General features: G+C 43.8%; 1 protein-coding gene across 2 annotated transcripts in view; it reads left to right on the top strand.

Annotated features, from left to right (window-relative positions):
- The window catches only part of GOLM1 (golgi membrane protein 1), a 40,860-nt gene that overhangs the window by 5,032 nt on the left and 12,490 nt on the right, over positions 1-23,338 (top strand). For both annotated transcript variants that reach the window (XM_019750098.2, XM_088793178.1), the window contains exons 2-6: positions 3,683-3,832; positions 5,789-5,968; positions 18,287-18,341; positions 18,980-19,082; positions 22,893-23,022. In XM_019750098.2, coding sequence (XP_019605657.2) covers positions 3,704-3,832; positions 5,789-5,968; positions 18,287-18,341; positions 18,980-19,082; positions 22,893-23,022 — 597 coding nt within the window. In that variant the 5' untranslated portion in view covers positions 3,683-3,703. The remainder of the gene's footprint in view (positions 1-3,682; positions 3,833-5,788; positions 5,969-18,286; positions 18,342-18,979; positions 19,083-22,892; positions 23,023-23,338) is intronic.

Genomic DNA, 23,338 nt, shown 5'->3' on the forward strand with positions numbered 1-23,338 from the left:
TGTGACTCTGAGTTGCTGCCCACACTCTTCATCAGTCTTTGTCATTGTCACCTGTATCCGTCCCTTTTTTTTCAGCAGCAGTGGTTTCTACAGTCCCGTAAGTCAGTGGTGGAACACCTTGCAAACCTGAAGCAGAGCGTTGGCACGTCCTTCCCCGTGGTCACCTTCTTACCTGGACAGCCCTATGTCCATCTGGAGCCCAGGGCTCCTAACGGTCCCCTCTGGACAGCTGGGCAGCTGAGTTCTGGGTCACAGTGAGGGGCTCCTGAGACTACTCGTGTTCAGCTTCCTCTCTTTTTCATTGTATTGTCCTGGTCTGTGTTGTCTACTGCTGCAGCGACATCTGTGAGTCAGCCCCACGTGATGGCAGTTACTGCTGCTACAATTGACAGAAGGCTCAATAGGAGGATTGCAGATGGCTGGTTCCTATAAAGTAGGATGATCGTGGAAAGAAAACATCACCTTTTCCTTATAAAATAGGAATAGACTGGATCTAGAAATAATTTGTTATTCACTTTTCCATCTCTAATAACGTTTATCGAGCAATTACTATGTGCTAGATGTGGTTCTAAAGTGCTTCTAATGTCTTACTTAACTCATTTAATCCTCAGTAACCAAGGAGGAGAGTGAGGCATGGGGGAGGGGGTCCTTTGGCTCCTAAAAGTTGGAACCAGGATCCGACCCTGGCAGTTGGTTTTCAGTGTTCTCTAAACACTGCCCTAAGCTGCCTGGTGCTACCATAATACCTGACTCGTGGCGGCTGCTCAGTAAATTTTTGATTGAGTGGCTAGAGGAAGGAGAATATTAAACAATCATTTATACAGTTCTCTTGAAGTGAAAATTGAGTTTATATTCTGTTTTCAAACTTATACTACACCCACCCACTGACCTATAACTGCTGGAAAAACAAAAGGTCATGCAGGGATCCCATCTTAAAGTATATTGTTAGGGAATTAAGTATATGACCAAAATAGCCTTTCAAGACACTAGATATAAAAATAGATCATTCAGTAAGGGTGCTGAAGGAACTGGCTAGCCATTACCAAAAAAAAAAAAAAAAAGGTCGTATTCTTTTTTTTTTTTTTTTTTGAGTAGGGTGCAGCTCACAGTGGCCCATGTGGGGGTCAAACCGGTAACCTTGGTGTTACTAGCACCACGCTCTAACCAGCTGAGCTAATGAATCACCCCCAAGGTCGTATTCTTTGTATTGCCTTTCTCCTTACATTAAAAGGGAATTTCAAGTGGATGAACGATTTAAACATAAATATGAAACCATAAATATGTTGAGAAGAGATATGAGTAAATGTATTTCTAAAATTAGAGTAGGAAATGTCTTTCTAAGTCTAAACAAAATCCAGAAGTAATAAAAGATTGACAAGATGAAGTTATTTTAAAAACACCACCGTCCACTTCTTTCTCTGCCAGCCAACCTCACTTGCTAACTACAATCCGCGCTTGCTAGCTCAGCCACCATCTTCTTGCTACCCCCCATTTGCTGCTAGCGTGGCCACAGCAGTTATATTAGTGGCCGATGGCTCACTGGTTACAGCTGACAGCCAACTAGCCACAGCTGATGGCCATCCAATCACAGTTGATGGCCATTTACTACCCGAGTGAGCACCTTTCCATGTGAGGCTGAGAGCCTGGAAACTGCACTCCTGGCTCTGTCCCCACAGAAAGTCAAAGGACAAATGAAAAATTGAGAAAAATAACCCATGAAAGACCAAACAGTTTATCTTTAATATGCAAAGAGTAATATGCAAATCAATAAGATGAAGACCCCAGTTTAAAATGGGCAAAGAATATAAAAATGTATTTCACCAAATGAACATACATATGGCCAGTGATTGAAAAGATGATCATTTAGGCTTATAACTAAAGAAATATATTTTAAATGTCGTTACTAATGAGATTGCCAGACATTAAAAAGTTTGTGTGTTATGTGTTATTGTGTGAGAATACAGATAATTCTCATACAGCTTGTGGGAGGGTAAATTACTGGAAATGCTTTGGAATCCAGGATGGTAAGATCTATCAAAAGTTTATTAGAAATTTAATTTATGAAAGGAGAAAAGTGACAAGGTGTATTACTAAATGATTCACAACATGTGTAGAACAATGTGAATGATCTTGTTTAGATTAAAAAATACATATTGATGCTTGTAAATGCATCAAGATTGACATCAAGAAGAGTGGCTGCATATTATAGACTCTCCTGGGGAGATTAAAAATACCTACACGTGGGCCCTGCTCTCAGTCCGTTGAATTAGAAGTGGAGGAGTGGGGTCCACATCTTGGTACAGGCATACCTCAGAGATTTTGCGGGTTCAGTTCCAGGCATCCACTTACAAGAAAGCGAGTCATGATGTTTTTGCTGGTGGAGGGCCTTGCCTTCCATTTATTAAGAACACTACACCTGTGAACTTCAGTAAACTGAAGAACAGTAAAACGAGGTGCACCTGTATTAAGAAAGAGTCTGTCTCTCCCAGTGACACACGTAGAAATACCATAGGGTGAGAGCTGGCTTTCAACTTTCCAGTGTTCACACTCATAAGAGCTTTACCGCAAAGGTGAGTCCCTGGTGGTATTTCCTCCCCCTCCACCCCTTTCCCCATTCACCCCTCCTCCCTCTTTCTCCGCTGCCTGCCCAACCTGGCATAAAAGCCTCAGAAACAGCCTTTATTGCTTGCGTTGCCCTCTCTCTGATAAGGTCCTGTTTTACTTGGCTCAGCAAAAGCCTGTTGGCAAAATCAACTTTCCTCTTCTTTGGTGACTAAGGCTGGGATCCAGCCAGACCTGATATTGAGTTGAAGCCCATGAACAAAATTGATGGCTCTTTCCTTGTAAGCTCTATGCATATGTGTGTTTCTTTTAAGAAGCTCTGTGCTCTCTGCAGCTCTCAAAGTCTCTCAGTGACTCGGATGTGCTGTGCGGCTCCCCAAGCTGTGGTCGCACAGATCAGGGCTCTGACAGGAAGCCAGGTGGAGGCCTCCTTTCTGTGTGTCCCTGTGACTTAACACACAGTGCGAATTCACTGTAACTCCCTAGGATTGCTGTCAGAACTCCTCCAGGACGCTTTCCTGCTTTGCTCAAGAAACGCTTCGGGGGTAGCCGGTTAGCTCAGTTGGTTAGACGCGGTGCGGATAACACCAAGGTGGCGGCAGGTTCGATCCCCGCCTGGGCCACTGTGCGCTGCGCCTTCCTTAAAACAAGAACAACAAAAAACACTTTAATCGGATGTCGTTAGTAATTCTGTCAAAGAGTTTTAAAAAAAACAAACCCTCTTAGGAATCAAATCAAAAAGGCCTCTTTGGTGCTCAATGAGAAGCAGATGCTTTCTAGTTGGATGTGGAAACTCCTAATATTCGCTGTTGCTGTTTATAGAGATGATTCATTTTCAAACTCTACCAGGGAAGTAGGTGCTATAATTATCCCCATTTTACAGATGAGGAAACGGAAGTGAAAGAGAAATTACTTGCCCGAGGTCTCCAAGCCGACAGGGAGCCAGCCCGATGCCCAGGACGCACACACTGGCTGCTGGATAGGCTGACGGTACCTGTTCTCCATCGCCAGCTTCGTGTTTCAAGGAGACGCCAGTCATGCTACAGGGCAGGGTGCCTTCCTGTTGGTTGAGACGACGGACGCGGACTAGTACTGAGCTCCTGTTTGTTTTTTTTGGCAGATTCTCAGCCTGGCCTTTGAGATGATGGGACTAGGAAACGGGCGTCGGACCATGAAGTCGCCGCCCCTTGTGCTGGCTGCCCTGGTGGCCTGTGTCATTGTCTTGGGCTTCAACTACTGGATCGCGAGCTCCCGGAGCGTGGATCTCCAGGTGTTTTGCTTGTCTGCACGTCACAGAGTATTTAATATTGCTGGGTAGTGGGGTGCGAGGGCGTGTTTATCGCCACCTGAGGCATTGCGCTCGGTGGTGTGCACTCGCTGAAACGTGAGTTCGGGCTCAGCATGTGCCCCTCCCAGCCTGGGGCCTGACTCCACACCAGCTCTGCTCTTGAGTGGGAGAGGACTTCTTAGGATTGCTGTCAGAACACACCTCTGCTTTTTCCATGCAGTAACAACTTTCAGTTGAGCCGTTTGGGCTGGTCATAGGAAGACAGCTTGCTGAAGTGTGCACTGACCACAACCCATTGCTGTCCTCCTGGCCACACTCGGTATCAAAGGGTGGTGGTGGAAGTGTAGTGGGATAATGGCAGTGAGAAATGGAGTTTGGGGGGGACCAGTCTTCATCACCCTCATTTGATGGTGATGATCATTTTAGCTTTCCTGTTTATTGTGGCCCATGGTGGGTAAGGCAGAGCTGAGTCATGATAAACAGTCTCCTTGACCAGAGTTCAGTTGGGCTCCTCGGGGCCCTCTTTTCAACAAGGCCTCCATCTTCGCCCCTCCCCCTCATCCTGGTTTTGGCCTTCCCAGCCCAGGCTTAGCAGAGACTCCTGCTAAGTCATCCCCCCACCCCTGACATCTGATCAAGCTCCTCATTCTCATGCTTGATGTCTAAGCCCTGGCCTGCCATTAGCAGGAATCCTGTTAGCCCAGATAAGCAAAAGTCCCCCTCCCTCAATGTCTCCTCTTAATACTTTTCCACCCGTTTGCCACCTCCGTCTGCTCATTGCCTGTAGAAATCCTCTGCTGTCTTTGCTGTATTCAGAGTGAAGCACGGTTTCTCTCCCCTCCTGCCGTAGTCATGACCCGAGTTGTGATAGTCTTGAATAAAGTTTTCCTTACCGTTTTAACAAGCATCAGAATAATTTTTCTTTAACAGTACATTACATACGTCATCATGTTTTGTACACAAACTCTATAAGGTAGGGACTTTATTTTCCCCATCTCATAGGTGGGCAAACTGAGGCACCGAGAGGTAAAGTACTGGGGAAGCTGGGATTCCAACCCAGTCTTTGTGATGGCAGTGCTTGGGCTCTTAGCCATGGAACTTCATCCCACTCGAGTATTTTTCCTCCTTCCATGTTTTCCTACCCAGGGTTGTAGTGCCCTTGTCTCAGCTTCCACCAGAGCTGTGTTCTCTGGGCAGATGTGGTCTTGTTGCCCAGTATTGGAGAACTGAATCTGTTTTTAGAAATTTTGTCTGATAAAGCATGATTAAGTGCTCTGTCAGTGGGGAAAAGGAACTAAATATTTGAGTACCAGCTCACACGAGGTAAAGCATGAGGCATTTTATGTACTTATTTAAACCTCACAAAATTCCTGTGAGGGGTGTGGTGGTGTTTCCATGGAAACATGCAGTGGAGACACAGAAGCTCAGAGAAGTGAATTCCTCACTTCTAGAACCGTTTCTCTAGAAAAACCTGTAGTGTCTACACAGTCGACTTAAAAGTTTGAGCCTTGGGAATGCTGTTTCCCTTAAAATAAGACCTAGCCGGACAGTAAGCTCTAATGTGTCTTTTGGAGCAAAAATTAATATAAGACCTGGTCTTATATTACATTATATTGTATTACATTGTATTATGTTTATATTACATTATATTATATTATATTATATTATATTATATTATATTATATTATATTATATTATATTATATTATAAGACCCGGTCTTATTTTACTGTAATATCGGATCTTATATTAATTTTTGCTCCAGAAGGCACATTAATGCTGATGGTCCGCTAGGTCTCATTTTCGGGGAGACACGGTACACCGTGTGTAAGGCTTGCTGCTGACTTTGGGCTCCAGTGTTGTCTTTGCTGAGAGAGCTCAGATGGTCTGGTATCTCCAGGTGGCTTGACCTTTGCCCTTACACTGTGGTATCCTTGTAGACTCGAATCATGGAGCTGGAAGGCAGGGTCCGCAGGGCGGCTGCCGAGAGAGGCGCTGTGGAGCTGAAGAAGAATGAGTTTCAGGGAGAGCTGGAGAAGCAACGGGAACAGCTCGACAAAATCCAGTCCAGCCACAACTTTCAGATGGAGAGTGTCAACAAGCTACACCAGGATGAAAAGGCAAGACTTGCTTTGTTTTCCTTTCAATCTGTTCTAAATACCAGTTTATATGCTGTCAGGTTCTTCTCGATGGGAGGATAAATGGCTGTGTCTATATTTATGGAATTATATGGAATTGGCCTCTTGGTCAAGCTTTGGGTATCTCCCCCCCATCTGCCCATTAGTCCGTGGGTGGGCTTGTTGTAAAACCTTTTGCAATGGTGATAAATGGGAGAAATGCAAAAGAACTTTCTGTAAACACATATTAAGTCCCTACTGTGTGCCAGGCCTGTGTTGGATGCTTGTGTCTCAAAGAGGAATAACATTTGTGCTCATGGATTAGAAGAGTTGCAGACCTCGAAATAAGTATTAATAATGAAAGTAGACTCAAGAGTGCTGGATTTTAAGTTACAAAAATAAAATCAGATCCAACACAGATTAAAAAGGGGCTTCCTGTTAATTAACGTATCTAAGCTTTATATGGCTTGCGTTTTCTGTTTTCCTTAGGAATGGATGACTGTTTCTCCTACTTTCTTATTTATTGTGTAAAGGTGTAAGGTACGAATATCTTCTTTTCTGAAGTGCATCAGACTCGTGACCATTTATTACCTAGAAGGGTTTGGCTTTTCCATGTACTTTTCTCTCTGAAATACTTGATTTATTGGGAGGAGGTCGTATTCTGAGATCCATTATCTTGAAGGTAGACTTGGCTTCAGTATGAACTAGTGGCAAGCACTTCACCAGAAAAGGAACCATTTCTAGGTAGGGCCTCAGATTTTTCTTGTGTACCTTGTTTAAAATGTGAGAAATACATTTTCTTTCATTTGCAGAGTACTTTCCCATATTCACAAACGTATATTTCATCCCTGGGAATTATTCCAGTTTTAATGCTATTATAGTAAAATGCTTCCTACTTGCTGTATACTTTTCTCATATGTGGGTGGCTCTATTTGTGTCCCTGATTTCTGCTTTAACTGAATAGAGTAAGAACGAGACATTTCTCAGAGAACGTACACAGACCGAACCCCTAAAAGCACATTTTTGGGAGGAAATTTATTCTCAAGCAATAGAGTTTGCAGAGATTCCACCCAGGATTTGCAGGATGTGCAGGGGATGCTTCTGGAACCCTGGTTTCTGCCTGGTTGGGAAGGAGGAGTGTGATGGGACTCATTAGTGAGCTGTGCATTTATTGGGCTATGACCCACATTAAAACTATTGTACATGTTATTGTCCATGTTTAGTATTGTTGTGTGAAACCATTATGTCAGCTTCTATTAAAAATATGTAAGTGTGAATGTCTGTATGTACTGAATTATAAGAGAAAATTTGTCACTTTGTGTCATGGTTAAAAGTTTGGAAGACATAGGGATAAATAGAAATGCTGAATTGCTGGATCATAAGTTATACATGTTTTCTTTTTTTTTAAATTGAAATTTAATTGACATATAACATTATATTAGTTTCAAGTATACAACATAATGATTCAATATTTGTGTATATTGCAAAATGATCACCACAGTAAATCTAGGTAACATCCATCACCACACATAGGTTCAGAATTTTCTTATGATGAGAAATTTTAAGATCTGCTCTCTTGGCAACTTTCAAATATGTGATACAATATTATTAACTATAGTCATTATGTTGTACATTAAATTCGCAGAACTTATTTACTTTATAACTGGAAGTTTGTACCTTTTGTTCCCCTTCACCCATTTCACCTACCATCCCTCCTCCACTCCCTGCCTCTGACAAACACCTGTGTGTTCTTTGTATCTTTGAGCTTGGTTTTGTTTTTTGTTTTTTTAAGTTTCCACATATAAGTGAGATCATATGGTGTTTTCTTTCTTTGTCTAAATTGCCTCACTTACATAATATCCTCTATGTCCATCCATGCTGTCGCAAATGGCTAGATTGCCTTTTTTATGGCAGAATATTTCATTTTGTCTGTGTGTGGGGGGTGTATGTATACGCACCCACATGTACACCACATTATTCATCTGTCAGTGGACACTTAGGTTGTTTTCATGTCTTGGTTATTGTAAATAATGCAGCAATGAACGTGAGGCACATTTTCATTTTTAGTACTGTGTTTCCCAGAAAATAAGACCTAGCCGAACCATCAGCTGTAATGTGTCTTTTGGAGCAAAAATTAATATAAAACCTGGTCTTGTTTTACTATAAGACTAGGTATAATATAATATAATACTAAGTCTTATATAATATAACATAAGACCGGGTCTTATATTAAGTTTTGCTCTAAAAGACGCATTAGAGCTGATGGTCTGGCTAGGTCTCATTTTCGGGGAAACACGGTAGTATGAGTTTCCCAGGACTGCCGTAACAAATGACCATAAACTGGGTGGCTTAAAGCAACAAAAATCGATTCTTCCATGGTCTGGAGGCTTGGAAGTACAAAGTCGGCGTCAGCAGGACCTCAAAGAGGACTCTTCACGGCCTCTTGTGGCTTCTGCTGTTTGCCGGCAGTCTGTGACATGCCTTGACCAGCTGATGTATCACTCTGGTCTCTGCCCCCGTCCTCACAGGGCCGTCGTCTCTCTGCATCTCTGGACCTTGGCCGCTTCACGTTAGTCATGTTGTTTTAGCACCTGCCCTTGTGACTTCCATTTTAACTGAATTACGTCTGCATAGACCCTGTTTCTAAATAGATTTTTCATAGGTTCACTTACAGGTTCCGGGTGGACATGAATTTTGGGGTACCACCCATGACACCTTTTATTGTAGTCAGGGTCACTTCCTCTGCAGTAGTTAGAAGTGAGTCCAGCCCCAATTGCAGGCAAGGGAATTAAGACTCCATCTTTGGGAACAGAGTCAAAGAACTGGAGGTCGCATTTTGAAACCACATTTGCGTGAGTATAAATAATCTTCAGACAACCACCAGTGAAATACTGTTTTCTTTTTAGGCATATATGTGTGTATATATAAAACAGGGTTTTAAGGCACCTAAGTAGAAAGAGACCCTCAGGTTTTAGTTTTTGGCAAAAGCTAATAGAGGTTCACTTGGAAAGGTGTGCGTTATCTCCTAAGGATGGCACAGAGTGGGTTTAATTCATTCTTTTATTGTGTTATCAGAAGGCTGATCCGTATTTTTGGGTCTGAAGACTTACCAAGTTCTTGGGGACTCTCCTGGATGGTGGCTGCTCCATAGCCACACATGGGAGGGGCAGATGACCTGACATCTGAAATGCTCGGGGGAAGAATCAAGACCCTGTCTTACTTAGTAGCACTTCGTCCAGGGAATATCAAACTTTCTGCCATTGTGTTCATTTTTGCTTGCCACAACTTAGAGTCAGACGTAGCTTCATTTTCCATGTTTGTGTTTTTGACTTTCTTGCTAGGCTGGTTTCTTGCACTTATGTGATGTTGACATTTAGACTTTTCATTTGTTGTTAAATGGGTAAATTAATAATGCAGTAAAGAAAATTGTTTAACAATTCATTTGTAATGGAAATACAGTTCCTGTATCATTCCTGAAGGGAAGCACCTGACCCCAAAAAGAAAAATTGCCGACTGGAAGAATGGAAGAGGGGATGTTGGTGACTTGTCAACTGTTTTGTGTCCAGAAAGAGAAAAGCTTATAGGTAGAGGCAGCTGGGAAGGTGGGGGGAGGACAGGCCACCCATTCATCTTGCCTCCGCCCACCTTTGTCACTCACCTGTGGAACCTGTGCCCACATTGGGTGGCTTCAGTGAGCTTCCAGGTTTCTCCTCGCTGCATGGTAACTTGGGACACGAGGAGACTGTCAAGCATTATTTGAGACATGCGGCATGAAACTGTCATGTTTTAGAGGGCCTTTCTGTTGCAAATGACCCCTTAGTGGAGTTTCCATGGTTGTTGGGCAGTGAGAGCCAGGAGAACTGAAATGGTTTGTTATCATTGGTTCTCTGTGGCCTTGGACCTGGGATGGGGGCTGCTCCCCCCAGTTGCAGCAGTGTTGGTTTCTGTGAGTGACTTCCTCTGTAAGATTCTGTCTCTTATAAAGGAAATGGCTAATGTTAGGAAGTCTGGACATTTGTCCTACTTTACAGTTTTCAAAGTGCTTTCCACACATAAGAACACATTTAATTTCTCAAAGTGCCCGCCTGGGAAACAGGTGTTGTGACTTCTGAGATGGAGGTGAAGACTGTACCCTGAGGTCATTTGCGGGCTCCAGGACTTGCAGAGGAGCTGGCAGGGGCTGGGCCCGGGCTGGCGGCTCTTTCCCTCTGGCTCCAGGACACAGAATTCTTGTATGGCAAGACACAGTTCTCTGAGTGCTGCAGTTTCTTCTCTCTGGGCCAGCTGTTTCTGTGCATCTGAGAACATGGTTTTCTTCTGGAGGGGTGGTTTTCTTGGCCAGAGTGGACTTGTGAAGATAAATGTAGTTTCTTTGATTTTTATCACCTTTTATCGTTGCGATTCATTGAAGATTCAAGGGTTCTAGAATAGCTTTTCTGTTTTTAATTCTCATTAATTTTCCGTGTTCAGCTCTGTCCATCCGTTTAGTATGCGCAGGTGCTGGGCTTGTGCCCAGTTGTGGACTAGGCTGTGTCTGCTGTCTGTGGATTTCCCATGGAGTGCTGGAAACCACGAGTAAATGGGTCTGTCGGGGTCAGCCATGGAGAACTCACTCTAGCTATTTTAAGCAGAAATGGTTTGGCCTGGGGTGGTAAGTGCCAGCAGAATGGTGGGAGGGTCTGGGGGCAGTCACGCAGGGATGGCTTGCCTGTCAGGACTGGTCCCAGAGGCGGGACGGAGGCTGCCTCTGCAGCCTTAGCTCAGAGCCAGGGCACTCCTTGCTCCATTCTGTTCCTCCAACCCTAACCCTGCTCAGCGTTCCAGTCCCAAGTGAATGCATCTGATTGGCTCTAAATCCCACTGGGAACAAGTCTGGAAATTGTCCTTCAGCGTTTAAACCTTTTCAGGAAGGCGCAGTACAAGTTGTGTGCCACAGACCTGGAGGAGCCGACCTGCGTCCCCCATCAGGCCTGTAGGGTAGGGGTGTCCAGGTGCTGCGTGAGTCACAGGAGAGCGGTCCGCAGGTGTCTCACCTGGAAGTGCCAGGTGAATGTGTCCCTCCAAGGGTGTCAGGAGGTGGTAACAGCATCTAGTGGCTGGTGTGAGCGTGGTGTTGGGCATACAAGTACAGAGGAATGCAGGGACCCTTGGGCACTGAGTCTTTTAAACCACTTAAGGAGTTTGGACTTGAGTTGGAAGATAGGGGAACCATCACAGGGTTCAAAGTCATCAGATCTGGGGGTTTAAAAGGCAGACCCTGGTCCCTGGGGAGCAGGGCAAAGAGGAAGCAGACCACTTAGGCAGCTCTTTAAATATTTGAAGCAAAAATGAATGAATTCTGCAAAGTGAGCAGGTTCAAGAGACAGCCAGCAGGAGGAATCGACAGGCCTGAGTGACACGCTGGTGGCGGAGAAGTGAGGGATTGTACATTCTCTAGTTTACCGATTGGATGTAGCCTTCAAAGAGCTTTGTAATGAAACTTGAGTAATTTACCTCCCACATTTGAAAAAAAAAATGTGTTAGGAGAAATGGCAAGACGGGGGCTGTTCATGCAGACGCCCTTTCTGCACTGTCCCCGCTGCGTTCTCCATCCCCGCCCTGTGCATCCCACACTCCCACCCTCAGGGGAAGAGGCCTGGGGTCGTGCATCCCCCACTCCTACCCTGTGTCTATGAACTTGACTATTTTAGGTACCTCATGAGTGAAATTGTACAATATTTGTCCTTTGGTATCTGGCTTATTTCACTTAGCATACTGTCTTTAATACACCTTCTTACATTGATTCATACTCTCTCTCTACAAACGCGCACACACACACACACACACGCACACACACACGCACACACTCACTCACTCACACACCCGTTCTATTCTGCCCCTACCATTTACTGGACCTGGAATGACGCAAGTTGCAAGTTCTTAGTTTTACTAGTGTCCTGGATTTCTTTTTTTTTTTTTGTCCTGGATTTCTTTAATCCCCAGAGTAGGTCTTGATTTTAGCCCTCAGGCCTTGTCTTTCTCTTAGCACCTCTCTGTGGTTGGGACTTAGCCTCTCCCTGCTGCCACCAGAGCTGTGAGATTTCTGGGTGTCACCTGACCCATGCACACTTCTCCCTTGCCCCTGTCGCCTTTTGTTGTGGGTCCTGTCTGGCCACCTCCCGACTAACCAGTGAGCCAGAGGGCAGTGGTGTCGACTGTTCACTTGACACCTTCAGGCCTCAGCTCTCGCCGGACACATGCACACGCTGTGCAGGCTGGCTCAGTTCTGGAATTCTTCACGTGCCTCCTTGGACAGCTGTGCAGTTCAGTGGCCCTGCCTCCCTGATCCACTCGTGTGAGCTGTGGATGAATGTGTGTCTCCCTGTGTCACAAGGTTCTCCCAGCCCTGCTCACAGGGAACTGGCTTCCTCTTGCTGTGCTTGCTTCCTGGGGGCTTAGGATCACAGGCATTTAGGGGATTGAAGAGATGCGTGTGGTCATCAAGATCAGTGGTTTTAAATCCATCGGGCACATGGCGGAGAGGCTGGGGGCCAGGCAGGCGGAGCCAGAGCCTGGACCTCCCCCTGGCTCTGCTGTCATGTCTTTTATGTAGACAGTGATTGACTAACTAAACCTCCAGCCTCCACACGGGGGCTATTTGGAAATATAGGGGTGGGGCTTGTTTTTTATCTTGATGATACACATTTTATGGACGAGGGTGCTACGCACATTTAGAGGGGATGAAGGGAGCCGGGTTGTATATATGCTGCCATGTGGGGAACCATATGGTAAGTGAAGAATTGTCCCACCTGAAATGCCCATAGTGTGTCCCTATTAAAACATTGAGGCCAACCGTTGTGGTTCCAGTTGGAGAAACTGAGGCCAGGAGAAGTTAAGTGATGTGGCCGAGTACAGACCCCAAACCAGACCCACAGCCTCTGCCTCCTCCCTCCTCCCTTTCAGGTCTTCTCATCTTCTTCAGGAAAATCCACTCCCCACCTTTCTGTCTGTCTCTCTCTCTCTCTCTCTCTCTCTCTCTCTCTCTCTCTCTCTTCTCTTTTCCTTGCTCCTCCATTAGCATTAAGGAGCCTCAAAAGCCCTTTATCATAGCTGACATTGTGGATGAGCTGTATACACTATGATAACAAAGCTGCTGAATTTTAGGAGTGAAATGACAAGTAAGGCTAACACACTGGAGAGCTCTGTACCTCTAAAAGGGCGTCAACATGACCAGAATTTCCTTCAGAAAACAGAAGTTTATCTCAGCATCTTTTAACCGACCTTTTCCCCCTCTAAAACCAGCCTTGAAGTTAAGGTTAAAAAGGAAATTCATTCTTGGCTTTGCTCTTCAGTTTTAATTATTATCAGCGTGACAGGATTATATGTGTATGCCTATGTGTGAAGACTAGTTGTGGAAATTTTTAAACATTAAAACGTAGACAGAATGATCTCATGGACCCTCATGGATCCAATGTCAGGCTTCCGTGATTATAACGCGTACTTTTTCCATCATAAATATTTCAGTATATATCTCTAAGAGGTGGGATCTTCTTTTCTTAGCTGCAGTACCATTATCAAATACCCCAAACTCCAGTAAACCCTTAATATCGAATAAGTCAGTGTTCACATCTCTGGGTCTGTGTATTTTGAATCACAAAGTGACTTATGTCCGCTGGAGGGTTTTGTGGACTGCAGTAGTTGCCCCACCGCTTTGTGCGGTGGTTTCTCTGAGAACATGTGTTTGGTGAGTCAGGATGTGGCCCATCGGGGTCGTGGACATGAAGTGTTTGGGTGGCAGTACCTGCTTTGTTCCTGGTGTGAATGGATGCCAGTGAGTGTGTAATCTTAGTGGGATGCCATAAATAACTAACTATCCGGCATTTCTCTGCAACTGGGATCTGTGTGCCCTCTTTTCTTATCCCTCAGGGACTGTGCTATCCCTGCTGGCAAGTGGCAGTGGAGCACTGAAAATGTCCCAACTGAGATGTGCTGCTAGTGTGAAATATGCTAGATTTCCAAGGCTTAGTATGAATAAAAAAGTAAAATAGCTCATTAATTCTGTTTTATGTTGATTGCATCTTGACATGATATTTGGGATATATTAGATTAAATAAAATCTGAGGATTTGATTTCACCTGTTTCTTTTTTCACATAACGTAAAACTCACCATTTTAACCATTTTGAAGTATATCATTCAGTGGTGTTTGGTATATTCATGATGTTGTGCAACCATCACCACTAATTTCAGAACATTTTCATCACCCCAAAAAGAAATGTGTACCCATTTGACAGTCTCTCCTTCCAGCTGCTGGCAACTACTAATTTACTTTGTATCCATTTGCCTGTTCTGGGAGTATCGTATCAACATAATGACACATTTTGTAACTGTTTGTGACTTGCTTCATTCACTTAGCATTGTGCTGTCAGGGCTTATGGTGCTGTACTACGTGTCAGTGCTTCCTTCCTGTGAATGACTGGATTATACTGCATTGTATGTGTGGTGTACTGCTTTTTGTTTATCCATTCATCACATGATGGACGTTTGAGTTGTTTTTACTTTTTGGCTATTGTGAATAATTCCTCTATGTACGTTTGCGGACAAGCTTTTGTGTGGATGTATGTATGTGTTGGGTGTAAGCCTAGGAGTGGAATTATTGGGTCATATGATCACTTTGTTTAACTTTTTAAGGAACTGCCAAGCTGTTTTTCACAGCAGCTGCACCATTTTGTATTCTCATTAGCTGTGTGTGAGGGTTCCAGTTGCTCCCGTCCTTGTCAATACTTATTCCCCTCCCCACCCCCTTTTTTTCTCACTTGTAGGCGTCCTGGAGTGTGTGAAGTGGCATCTTCTCATTTTGATTTGAGTTCTCTAATGACTAAATTGTTGAGCATCTTTCATTTACTTGTGGGCCATTCATATATCTTCTTTGGAAAACTGTCTGTTCAAATCCTTTGCCCAACATGTTTCTTTTTACTTAATGTCACTGCTATAGAATTTAAAATTCCCATATGTGACTAACATATTTCTGTTGGATGGCACTGCTCTGGGAGATTTTTAAATTGGTGAGGGGTAAAAAGAAGACACTGTCAAATACTCCATATTCTTCCCTTCATTCCTAATATCATGCCCAGGTCACTAAGATTAAGTTTTTCATTTTAGGTTCCTCTACCTGAGGCACTAACAGGAATGTCATTACAAAGACGGTTATCCAGACACCTAAGTGCCGGTGGGTTGACTCAGGGTAGATGGTTACAGGGTCCTCTTCAGTAAGGCTTTTAAGGCAGGCCCTCACCATCAAATCAGGTTGATTTTTTTAATGAGCCAGACAAATATAGCAGTAAAAGTCACCTTCTCTTTTTAATAATGTGATCAGCATCACACTATTAAAATACCAGTGAGCTTTTCAAAAGATAACGTTTTAAACATTTAGTCATTTATATCTTATTGCGCTTTCAGAACACGATATTTTATTGTAGGTTTACTGCTTTGGAAATTTACTGTGAAACACTGAGCTTATTGTTCTAGAAATCTAATGCGGAAATAGTTTGATCAAATATACTTGTTTCCCAGAATGGAATGGTTATGACTTTGTACGTGGGTGATTCATCCTGAGGTCTTCTGAGTTTAGTTTCCAGTTACATTCCAGTGGCACTTACTGTGCCTCCCTGTCTCTGCTAAGCATTCCCAGGGGACAGTGCACAGTCACTAGGAAGTGCGGGTCCCCCAGCGTCACTCTGCACCAACATGGGAAAGCATCTGTGTTGTTTAGAGTATAATATATAATTCATTTAAAAATAATTTTGTTTAATGCAGGTGTTTTGTTTTTTTCTTGAACCCCTAAAATAGCTAGAAGCATTTTCATAGTTTTTCTGAAAATGATTCAACAAGATTTGCAATAAATATAAAACTGCATATAAAAGCTTGATGGTATTTTATGATCCTTTTCTCATTGACTTAAGTGGAGACTGTATTTTTCCATGCATAAGTAAATAGGTGGAAGAAGATAACTAAAATATATTGTGTTTGGAAGAATAAAGTCACATGGGAGACAGAAATATCTTCAGATTTCATATTGCACTAATTTCTAAACCTTCCTAACCCCCCCGATAGTTGCAGACTCCAATATGGATTTTTTAGGGCGGGGCTAAGGGGGAATGAGGAGAAAAGGAACGAGTTAAATTGCCCATCATTTTTATATTGCCATAGTTTAGAAATGATTTACCCAGGAGAAAACGGCTTTCGAGATGAAATCAGTGTATAATCATTTAAGTGTTCTTTTTCTTTTTCTGTTTTGTTTCAGCTCTGATATTCAGAGGGAAGGAGGTTTTGACACATAGGTGAGGTGGGAGTTTAAGTGTACAGTTTAGTAGTGTTGTTGTGCAACAGATCTCGAGAACTTTTTCATCTTGCGACGCTAAGATTCTATGCTCTTTCAAACCTAATTCCCATCCCTCTCCCCCAGCCTTTGGTAAACACCTTTCTGTTTCTATGATTTTGACTGTTTTAGGTACTTCATATGTGTGGAATCATACAGTATTTGTCCTTTTGTGACTGCTTTGTTTTGTTTAGCATTATGTCCTCAAGGTTCATTCATGCATATGACACTTTTTTAAAGGCTGCATAATATTCCACTGTATGTATAGTATATACCTCATTTTCCTTATCCATTAAGGGACCAGGCTTGCTTCTAGCTCTTGGCTCTTGTGAATAGTGCTGCTACGAACGTGGGGGTGCAGCTATCTCGTCAAGATCTTATTTTGAGTTCTTTTGGATGTATACCCAGAAGTGGGAATGCCGGATCACATGGTCATCTTTTGTCTTTTTAATTGAACGTGAGCGAGCCTTTTCTGAGAGGAGCAGGAGCAGTGAGCTGTGTAAATCTGATTTCCCGCTGTGCGAATCCTCCTGTCTCCAGGCTCTTCTCTCTGCTGCCACGTAGACTATCTTTAAACACCCCTTTTGAAAATCTGTACCTGAGAGATGCATCATACAGGACATTATCACTATGACTTTCCTGTCGTACCAGGAAATGTTCCTGTGCTCAGATCGCCCCAAATAAACAGCAGATTTGTGTGGCCAGACTTCATTTCTGGGAGCACAGTTCTGTATTCATAATGACCTTATTCCAGAAAACTCTGTCCAGACCAAAGAAAGAGTAAGAGCTGGACAGAGAGGTCCAGGAGGAAACCAGAGGCACAGAGGGGGAGGGGATGTGGTTGGCATCGTCACTGTTGACCAGGAATGGGATAGAAACGTGTTACAGGCGGCACGTCCAGGGTGTGGCATTTTACAAACTTTGTTGGTTATGACACAGTAAGAAACTTTCCCATTAAGGCTCAGTACGCAGCTCTGTGTACTGGGTGTGTGTGTACGTGTTCACACAACAACACTTACCTGTGTGATGTGCTGTGGTAGTTAATATTCTACTCCCCTCTTAGGTTTTTGTTTGCTTCTGCCTCTGGGCACAGTCCACTGGATTGGCGTCCCACTCGGGCTTTAGATCCAATTTGGCAAATTGTGATGAAGGGCCCTCTCTCTGGAGCCAGCCTGCTGGGACCTGGGGTTTGGCTTTGTCTGTTTGCTGTTGAGAAAGCCACATGCCCTTGAGCATCCTAAGTAATCTGTGCCTCAGTTTCCTGTCCCCTAAGATGGATGATAACTGCCCACCTCACACAACCGGTGTGAAGAGGAAACGGTCCCTTGGATGTGGAGCCCAGCAGAGCACCTGGCGGAAAGTGCTTACTCAGTGTGCTGGCTACTGGTTGCACTGAGCTCCACACTCACTTTTCTTTTCACCTTTTTTCATTGTTATCTGGAGTCCTGTGTTGCTTCTTCCTTCCCCTGCTGTTGGCATTCCTACTTTGTGTAACTAACTGGGTGTGAGCCCTCCACCCCGCTCCTTTGTAGACTGGACTGAAGAAAAACGCCAGAGGTTAAAATGAATCGGTGTGCTCGTTTACCAAGATCCCTTCTCTTTGCTCTCTTAGCCAGCCTGGAATTCAGTTTGACTTCTGATTGAGGATATGACTATACCCGGCCACCCCCCAGAGAAAGGCCAGAGGTGCTGATTCAGCCAGGCGTGCTGAGTGGGGCTGTTCACAGAGGGGGAGCGTGTCCTGGAGTTGAAATAGAGCCGGAGGATCTGCTTACCCCTTCCTGGGTTATGGGCTGGTGTTTGGAAAGCAGATCTTTCAACATGCATGTTCCTTTTGAGGCTGTAGACATCTGCTGTTCCAGGGCGTGGGGGCATTCCCTTCCTTTTTTCCCCACATTTAAATCTTAGCAGAGGTCTTCTGAGTTGTTAGGTTGTGGTTGTTTCATTCTGTTTATCTTCCTTGCAGGCAGTTTTAGTGAATAATATCACCACAGGCGAAAGGCTCATCAGAACCCTGCAAGGTGAGTTCCACTCCCCTCATTCATACCGGTCATTGGGCCTTTTAGGAAAAAGCCACCTTCCTCTTGTTTTTCCCTGAGGTCGCTGATTCTAACCTAATTATGAATTATGAGTGATTGAGTAATCTTTAATTTATTCCTTTTGCCTAACTATAAATCCTTAAAGACCTTTTCCTTTAAAATTGTTAGTAAATACTTTACAAGATGCTCTGTGCTGAAGAATCAGACTCTCATTTTTTGATAAGTTAAGATACACACACACACACATACACATACACACAGAATACATATGTCACCTGTTTTATATCTATCTATCTGTCTATCTATCTATCTATCTATCTATCTATCTAGAATGTATATAATCTCTTTTAATTGGTTCACCTGTCACCCTGAATTCAGATATTCTTAAAACCTGTAAAAACTATCCAGCCCAATTTAATTCAGTTTCTTTGCTTCTGTCCATCAGTTTGGCAGTCAGGATTGTTTTTTCTTTGGGCCTTTCTGAAGCAGCAGTGGAGGCAGTAATGGGTGAGCCTCTCTGTGTGGTCTGCTCCCCTTTCCACTGTGACTGGAGGGTTCAGCGGGGACCAGTGTGGCCATGCCAGTGACCTGTATGAATTCCTGTCCTCCTCTTGGCTTAGACCAGTTAAAGGCCCTGCAGAAGAATTATGGCAAGCTGCAGCAGGATGTCCTCCAGTTTCAAAAGAACCAGACCAACCTGGAGAGGAAGTTCTCCTATGACCTGTAAGTGTGTCTGCATCAAGCATGCACTCAGGTGGCTGACCAGTTCTAGGCCAAGGGCAGTGTCTGGGTTCCAGCATAATCTCCACTCGCCCTTCCCATTTTAGAGCATACAGGGCTCTGTGGGAAAGGTGCAGGCCCTTTTCAGGAGTCAGGGCCTTCAGAAATAGTGCATTTTATTGTTTTAAGTGTCAGCATTGCTTTAGAAAGCCATGGAAAAGTGTTAGCCAGTGGGCTCATAAGATAAATAAGAAGGCAGTTCTCCTTGGTAGGAAATGACTTACTTAACGTACTTTAAAACTTAACGTAACTTAAAATTCTGTAAAGTACAGGTGTACTAAGAGTCAGCACGCATTCCCGCTTCTTACTCCTACCCCTGTGGCAGACATCACTAAGCGATCACTGTACTTGATCCAAACACAGTGTTGCAGTCTCTCCTCAGATCTCTTCCAGTCAGGGTATGAGATGAGTCAGGGTATTGCTTGCCATCTCATCTCCATGCTGTGAGGAAGTGGAGTTGGTGGATGCTGCTACTGGCATGTAATCGTAATACTCTGACGTCAGCGACCTGGATGAATGGGTCACCCATCTTGATAGAGTCCCGTATTGAGCACATTCGTTCATAGTCTTCTGACCATCAGTTGCACCAGTTAGAATAACCTCTGGTGGCCAAGTCCTGTATGTGTGTACATTTTAGCTCCAGTTAATGCCTGAGCATTTACCATGTAGATGTAAGAAAAAGCCAGCCTGAGGCTTTCAGGAAGTCACACTGTCACAATCTGTATGACCTGTGTCTTGGAATTTGAGCTGCATCTGAGGTTGTTCCCCTTATTGCTGTCAAGCTGGACTGTGGAAAGCTGACCTTAATCTGCACTGTGGAGAGATAGAGGCTCTTTTACTTGATTTTGGCAGAGCTGAGAGCAGGTGAAAACACTACTTCTCTTTTTGTAGGTTTAAAGGTCCAGGAAGTGCACCTGCTCATTTGCTAATTCTTAGTTTCTGTGATATTCGTAGCAATGAATTGGTCACATCTAGTTCTTCCAGTACACAGATGTCTCTCTTTTTGTTCCCTGTGTTTAAGCTACGGGACACTAGTCTGCTACCAGTGGCTTGCATGTTTGTGAGAATTTTATGTAAATGAATTTTTCACCAAGTCTTCTTTCTCTTGATCTGTAAGCTGTGCAAGGTCAAGAACTCTGTCTTTCATTATTTCTACAGTACTGATGCCCCTTGGTGTGTGGTACGTTGAGACCCAGTAAGCCCTTTGAACCTGAAGGGTGTATTACAAGATTAGAGGTTGCGTGCACTTTCACGTGGCTCTGAAATGCATGCCACGCCGACAGGCGGCCATGTGGTAGAGAGAGCGCTGCACAGTAGCAGGAAACCTCGAGTCTGGCTTCTGGTTTCAACCTTGTCCCTCACAAGGTGGCCGACCATTGTCAGCCATCTTGGATCACGAGGTAATCATGAGGATAGAAACCAGTGCTAGGATATTGAAACAAAGAGAAGCCTGGATTTTTGATGACTCAGAGCTGCCGTACTGGCCCTGAATTGCCTACATCCAGACTTCCTTTAGGTGAGGAAAAAGTAAACTGCTATCTTTTGGCCTTCCTGTTTCACCCCGCCAAACCTAATGCTAACTCATCCAGTTTTCAAAAATACTGTGCCTTTAAATACTGTTTCTTGATCAAACTAGATCATTTTCATGAACGCTCATCTATTACCCACAGGACTCCTTAGGAAAGGCCATTTAGAATTGAGTCCTAAAGAATGGGGAGTAGAGAAGGGAGATTAGGACGTGTTCTAGAAAAGAAAGAGAATCTGGGGACTCAGAGTGATCTGAGCAAGACAGATGGTATCATATAGTCATGGAGGTAAGTGATTACGAGTAATAGCTTGGGGATGGGCATAAAAATGATTAGTTATGAGGGTCGTGCTGGGAAATCTCCTTCCCAGATTCTGATGTCATGAATCTTAGGTCTTTAGTTAGAGTCACACAGGTCCCTGAAGCCATGTTCTTTTTATTTTTTTTCATTCCCTCAGTCTGTTTTTTCTCTCTTTAGATAGGATAATATCTGTTGTTTATCTTCCAGTTCACTGATGCTTTCCTCCACTGAGATTTTTTTATTTTGGTTATTGCATTTTTCAGTTATAAAATGTTCATTTGGTTTCTCTTTATCGCTTCTGTTTCTTGGCTTGATTTTTTCTTTGGCTTCAAGCAGTTGTAATTCCTCATTGAAGTAGTTTTCTGTTGGCTGCTTTAAAATCTTTGTCAGATCATTTTAACTTCTCTCCCGTGTCAGTGTTGGTATCTGTTGATTGCCTCTTTTCATTCAATTTGAGATCTTCCTGGTTCTTGTGATGAGTAATTTTTTTTTTTTTTTATGTTTTCTTTTTCTTTTTTAATTAGTTTCAGATGTATGAAACAATGTAATAGACATTTACACCCCTCACAAAGTGATCACCCCCCTGCCCCATGATGAGTGATTTTTGATTGAAACCTCTGGACAGTGGTGAAAGCCTTGACTCTTCGCTGACATTCTCATGGGGGAGGGACGGGACCTCAGTACTGTCGGGTGGGAGTGGAAATGCTGGCTTCCCACATCCCCTCCAGTGACACCACTGTGTTCTTAGGTCCGAGGTCCACAGCTGGTTTGCCATCTTCTCTCCTCCTTCAGAGTCTTCTTATGTTTGTTTTAAGTATAATGTCCAGAGTTTTTAGTTGTGCTTAGTAGGAGGAATAGGGAAAAATACATCTAGTCCATCTTCCTGGAAGTAGAAATTTAATTCAGTTTTGACTCTGCCCAGATTTAACACAAACCCCACAGATTAAGGGCTCAGTCCCACAAGACTGCCCCCACCTCAGACGCCAGCCACAAGTTCTGGGTGTCTCCAAGCCACATGTACTTTTGCCTGGCTAGCTACAAATTCAGGGCTTCCCACAACCCCCTCTGTTTTCTGTAATTCTATAGAATAACTCGCAGAACTCAGGAAAGTTCTATACTTACAATTACAGTTTTATTATAAAAGATACAACTCAGAAACAGCTAAATGGTAGAGACTCATAAGGCAAGGTCTGGAGTGGGGGTGGGGAGGAAGGCAGGAGCTTATGTTGGAATTGGGTGTCACCTTTCTGGTACATAGATTTGTTCACCAACTGCAAACTTGGCCAAGCTTCATGGTCCAGGGTTTTTATCTGAGGTTTTATTATGTGGACATGATTGATGAAGTCATTGGTCACGTGATCGAACTCCATCTCCAATCCCTCCCAGCTTCCTGGAGAGTGAGGGTGCGCTGAAAGTTCCAGCCCTCTAATAATGTGGTTGGTTCTGGCCACCAGCCCCATCCTGAGGCTATATAAGCTCCTCCCAGTGAGTCAACGCATTAGCATAAACTCACCTGTGGTCCACAGGGCTAATTACGAATAACAGAAGACACTCCTATTACTCAGGAAATTCCAAGGATTGTAGGAGTTCTGTGCCAGTAGCTGGGGACAAAAAGCGAATCCTAAAAAATTATACCAAAGACTATATTTTTAAAAAAATTGGGTTTTTCTAACCAATAAAATTCACCTGCTTTAGAACAATGTGACATATTTCTAGTAAGCTCAGTCAACTAGTTTTCTTGTCATTTAATAGTTGAAAATATACATGTTGTCTTGCCTCATGTGTCCTCTTCCGATAAAAGTGCCTGATGCGGGAAAAAGGTGAGCCGTGTCTCTTATTGAAGTGGATTTTAGTCACAGCAGGAACATGCTTGGTATATAGACACATCTGTAGATATTTGTCTTTTCCTTTCCTTCTTTCACCAAAGGAGCCAGTGCATCAATCAGATGAAAGAGGTGAAGGAGCAGTGTGAGGAGCGGATAGAAGAAGTCACCAAAAAGGGAAACGAAGCTGTAGTTTCCAGAGACGTAAATGAAAAAAGAGACCAAGGCCAGCAGGTAATTTCTGGTTTTTCTGCGTAGGATTCCCAGAATGTATTCCTACCCCTTATTCAGACATTTTGTTCCCTATCTGCTGTCTGGTTTACTCACTCTGCTCTCCCTTGTGGGTTTGGTTCCCTGAGACAGCTTGGTCCCCGGATGCTGTGTGTCTGACGGAGTGTGTTGCCCCCACCCCTGCCCTCGTTCTTGTGCTCAGGGCTTTACTGGAATCACTTCATTTAAAGCACAGCCACCCTGGGAGAGGGTTGCTGTCGTCTTCCTGTTTTGAGAGTGGGGCCCACGAAAATGGTTAAATACTATGGCCGAGGTCATG

This window comes from Rhinolophus sinicus, chromosome 16 (assembly GCF_057876585.1).
Source record: "Rhinolophus sinicus isolate RSI-liver-muscle chromosome 16, RSI-T2T, whole genome shotgun sequence".
NCBI classification, from domain to species: Eukaryota; Metazoa; Chordata; class Mammalia; order Chiroptera; family Rhinolophidae; genus Rhinolophus; species Rhinolophus sinicus.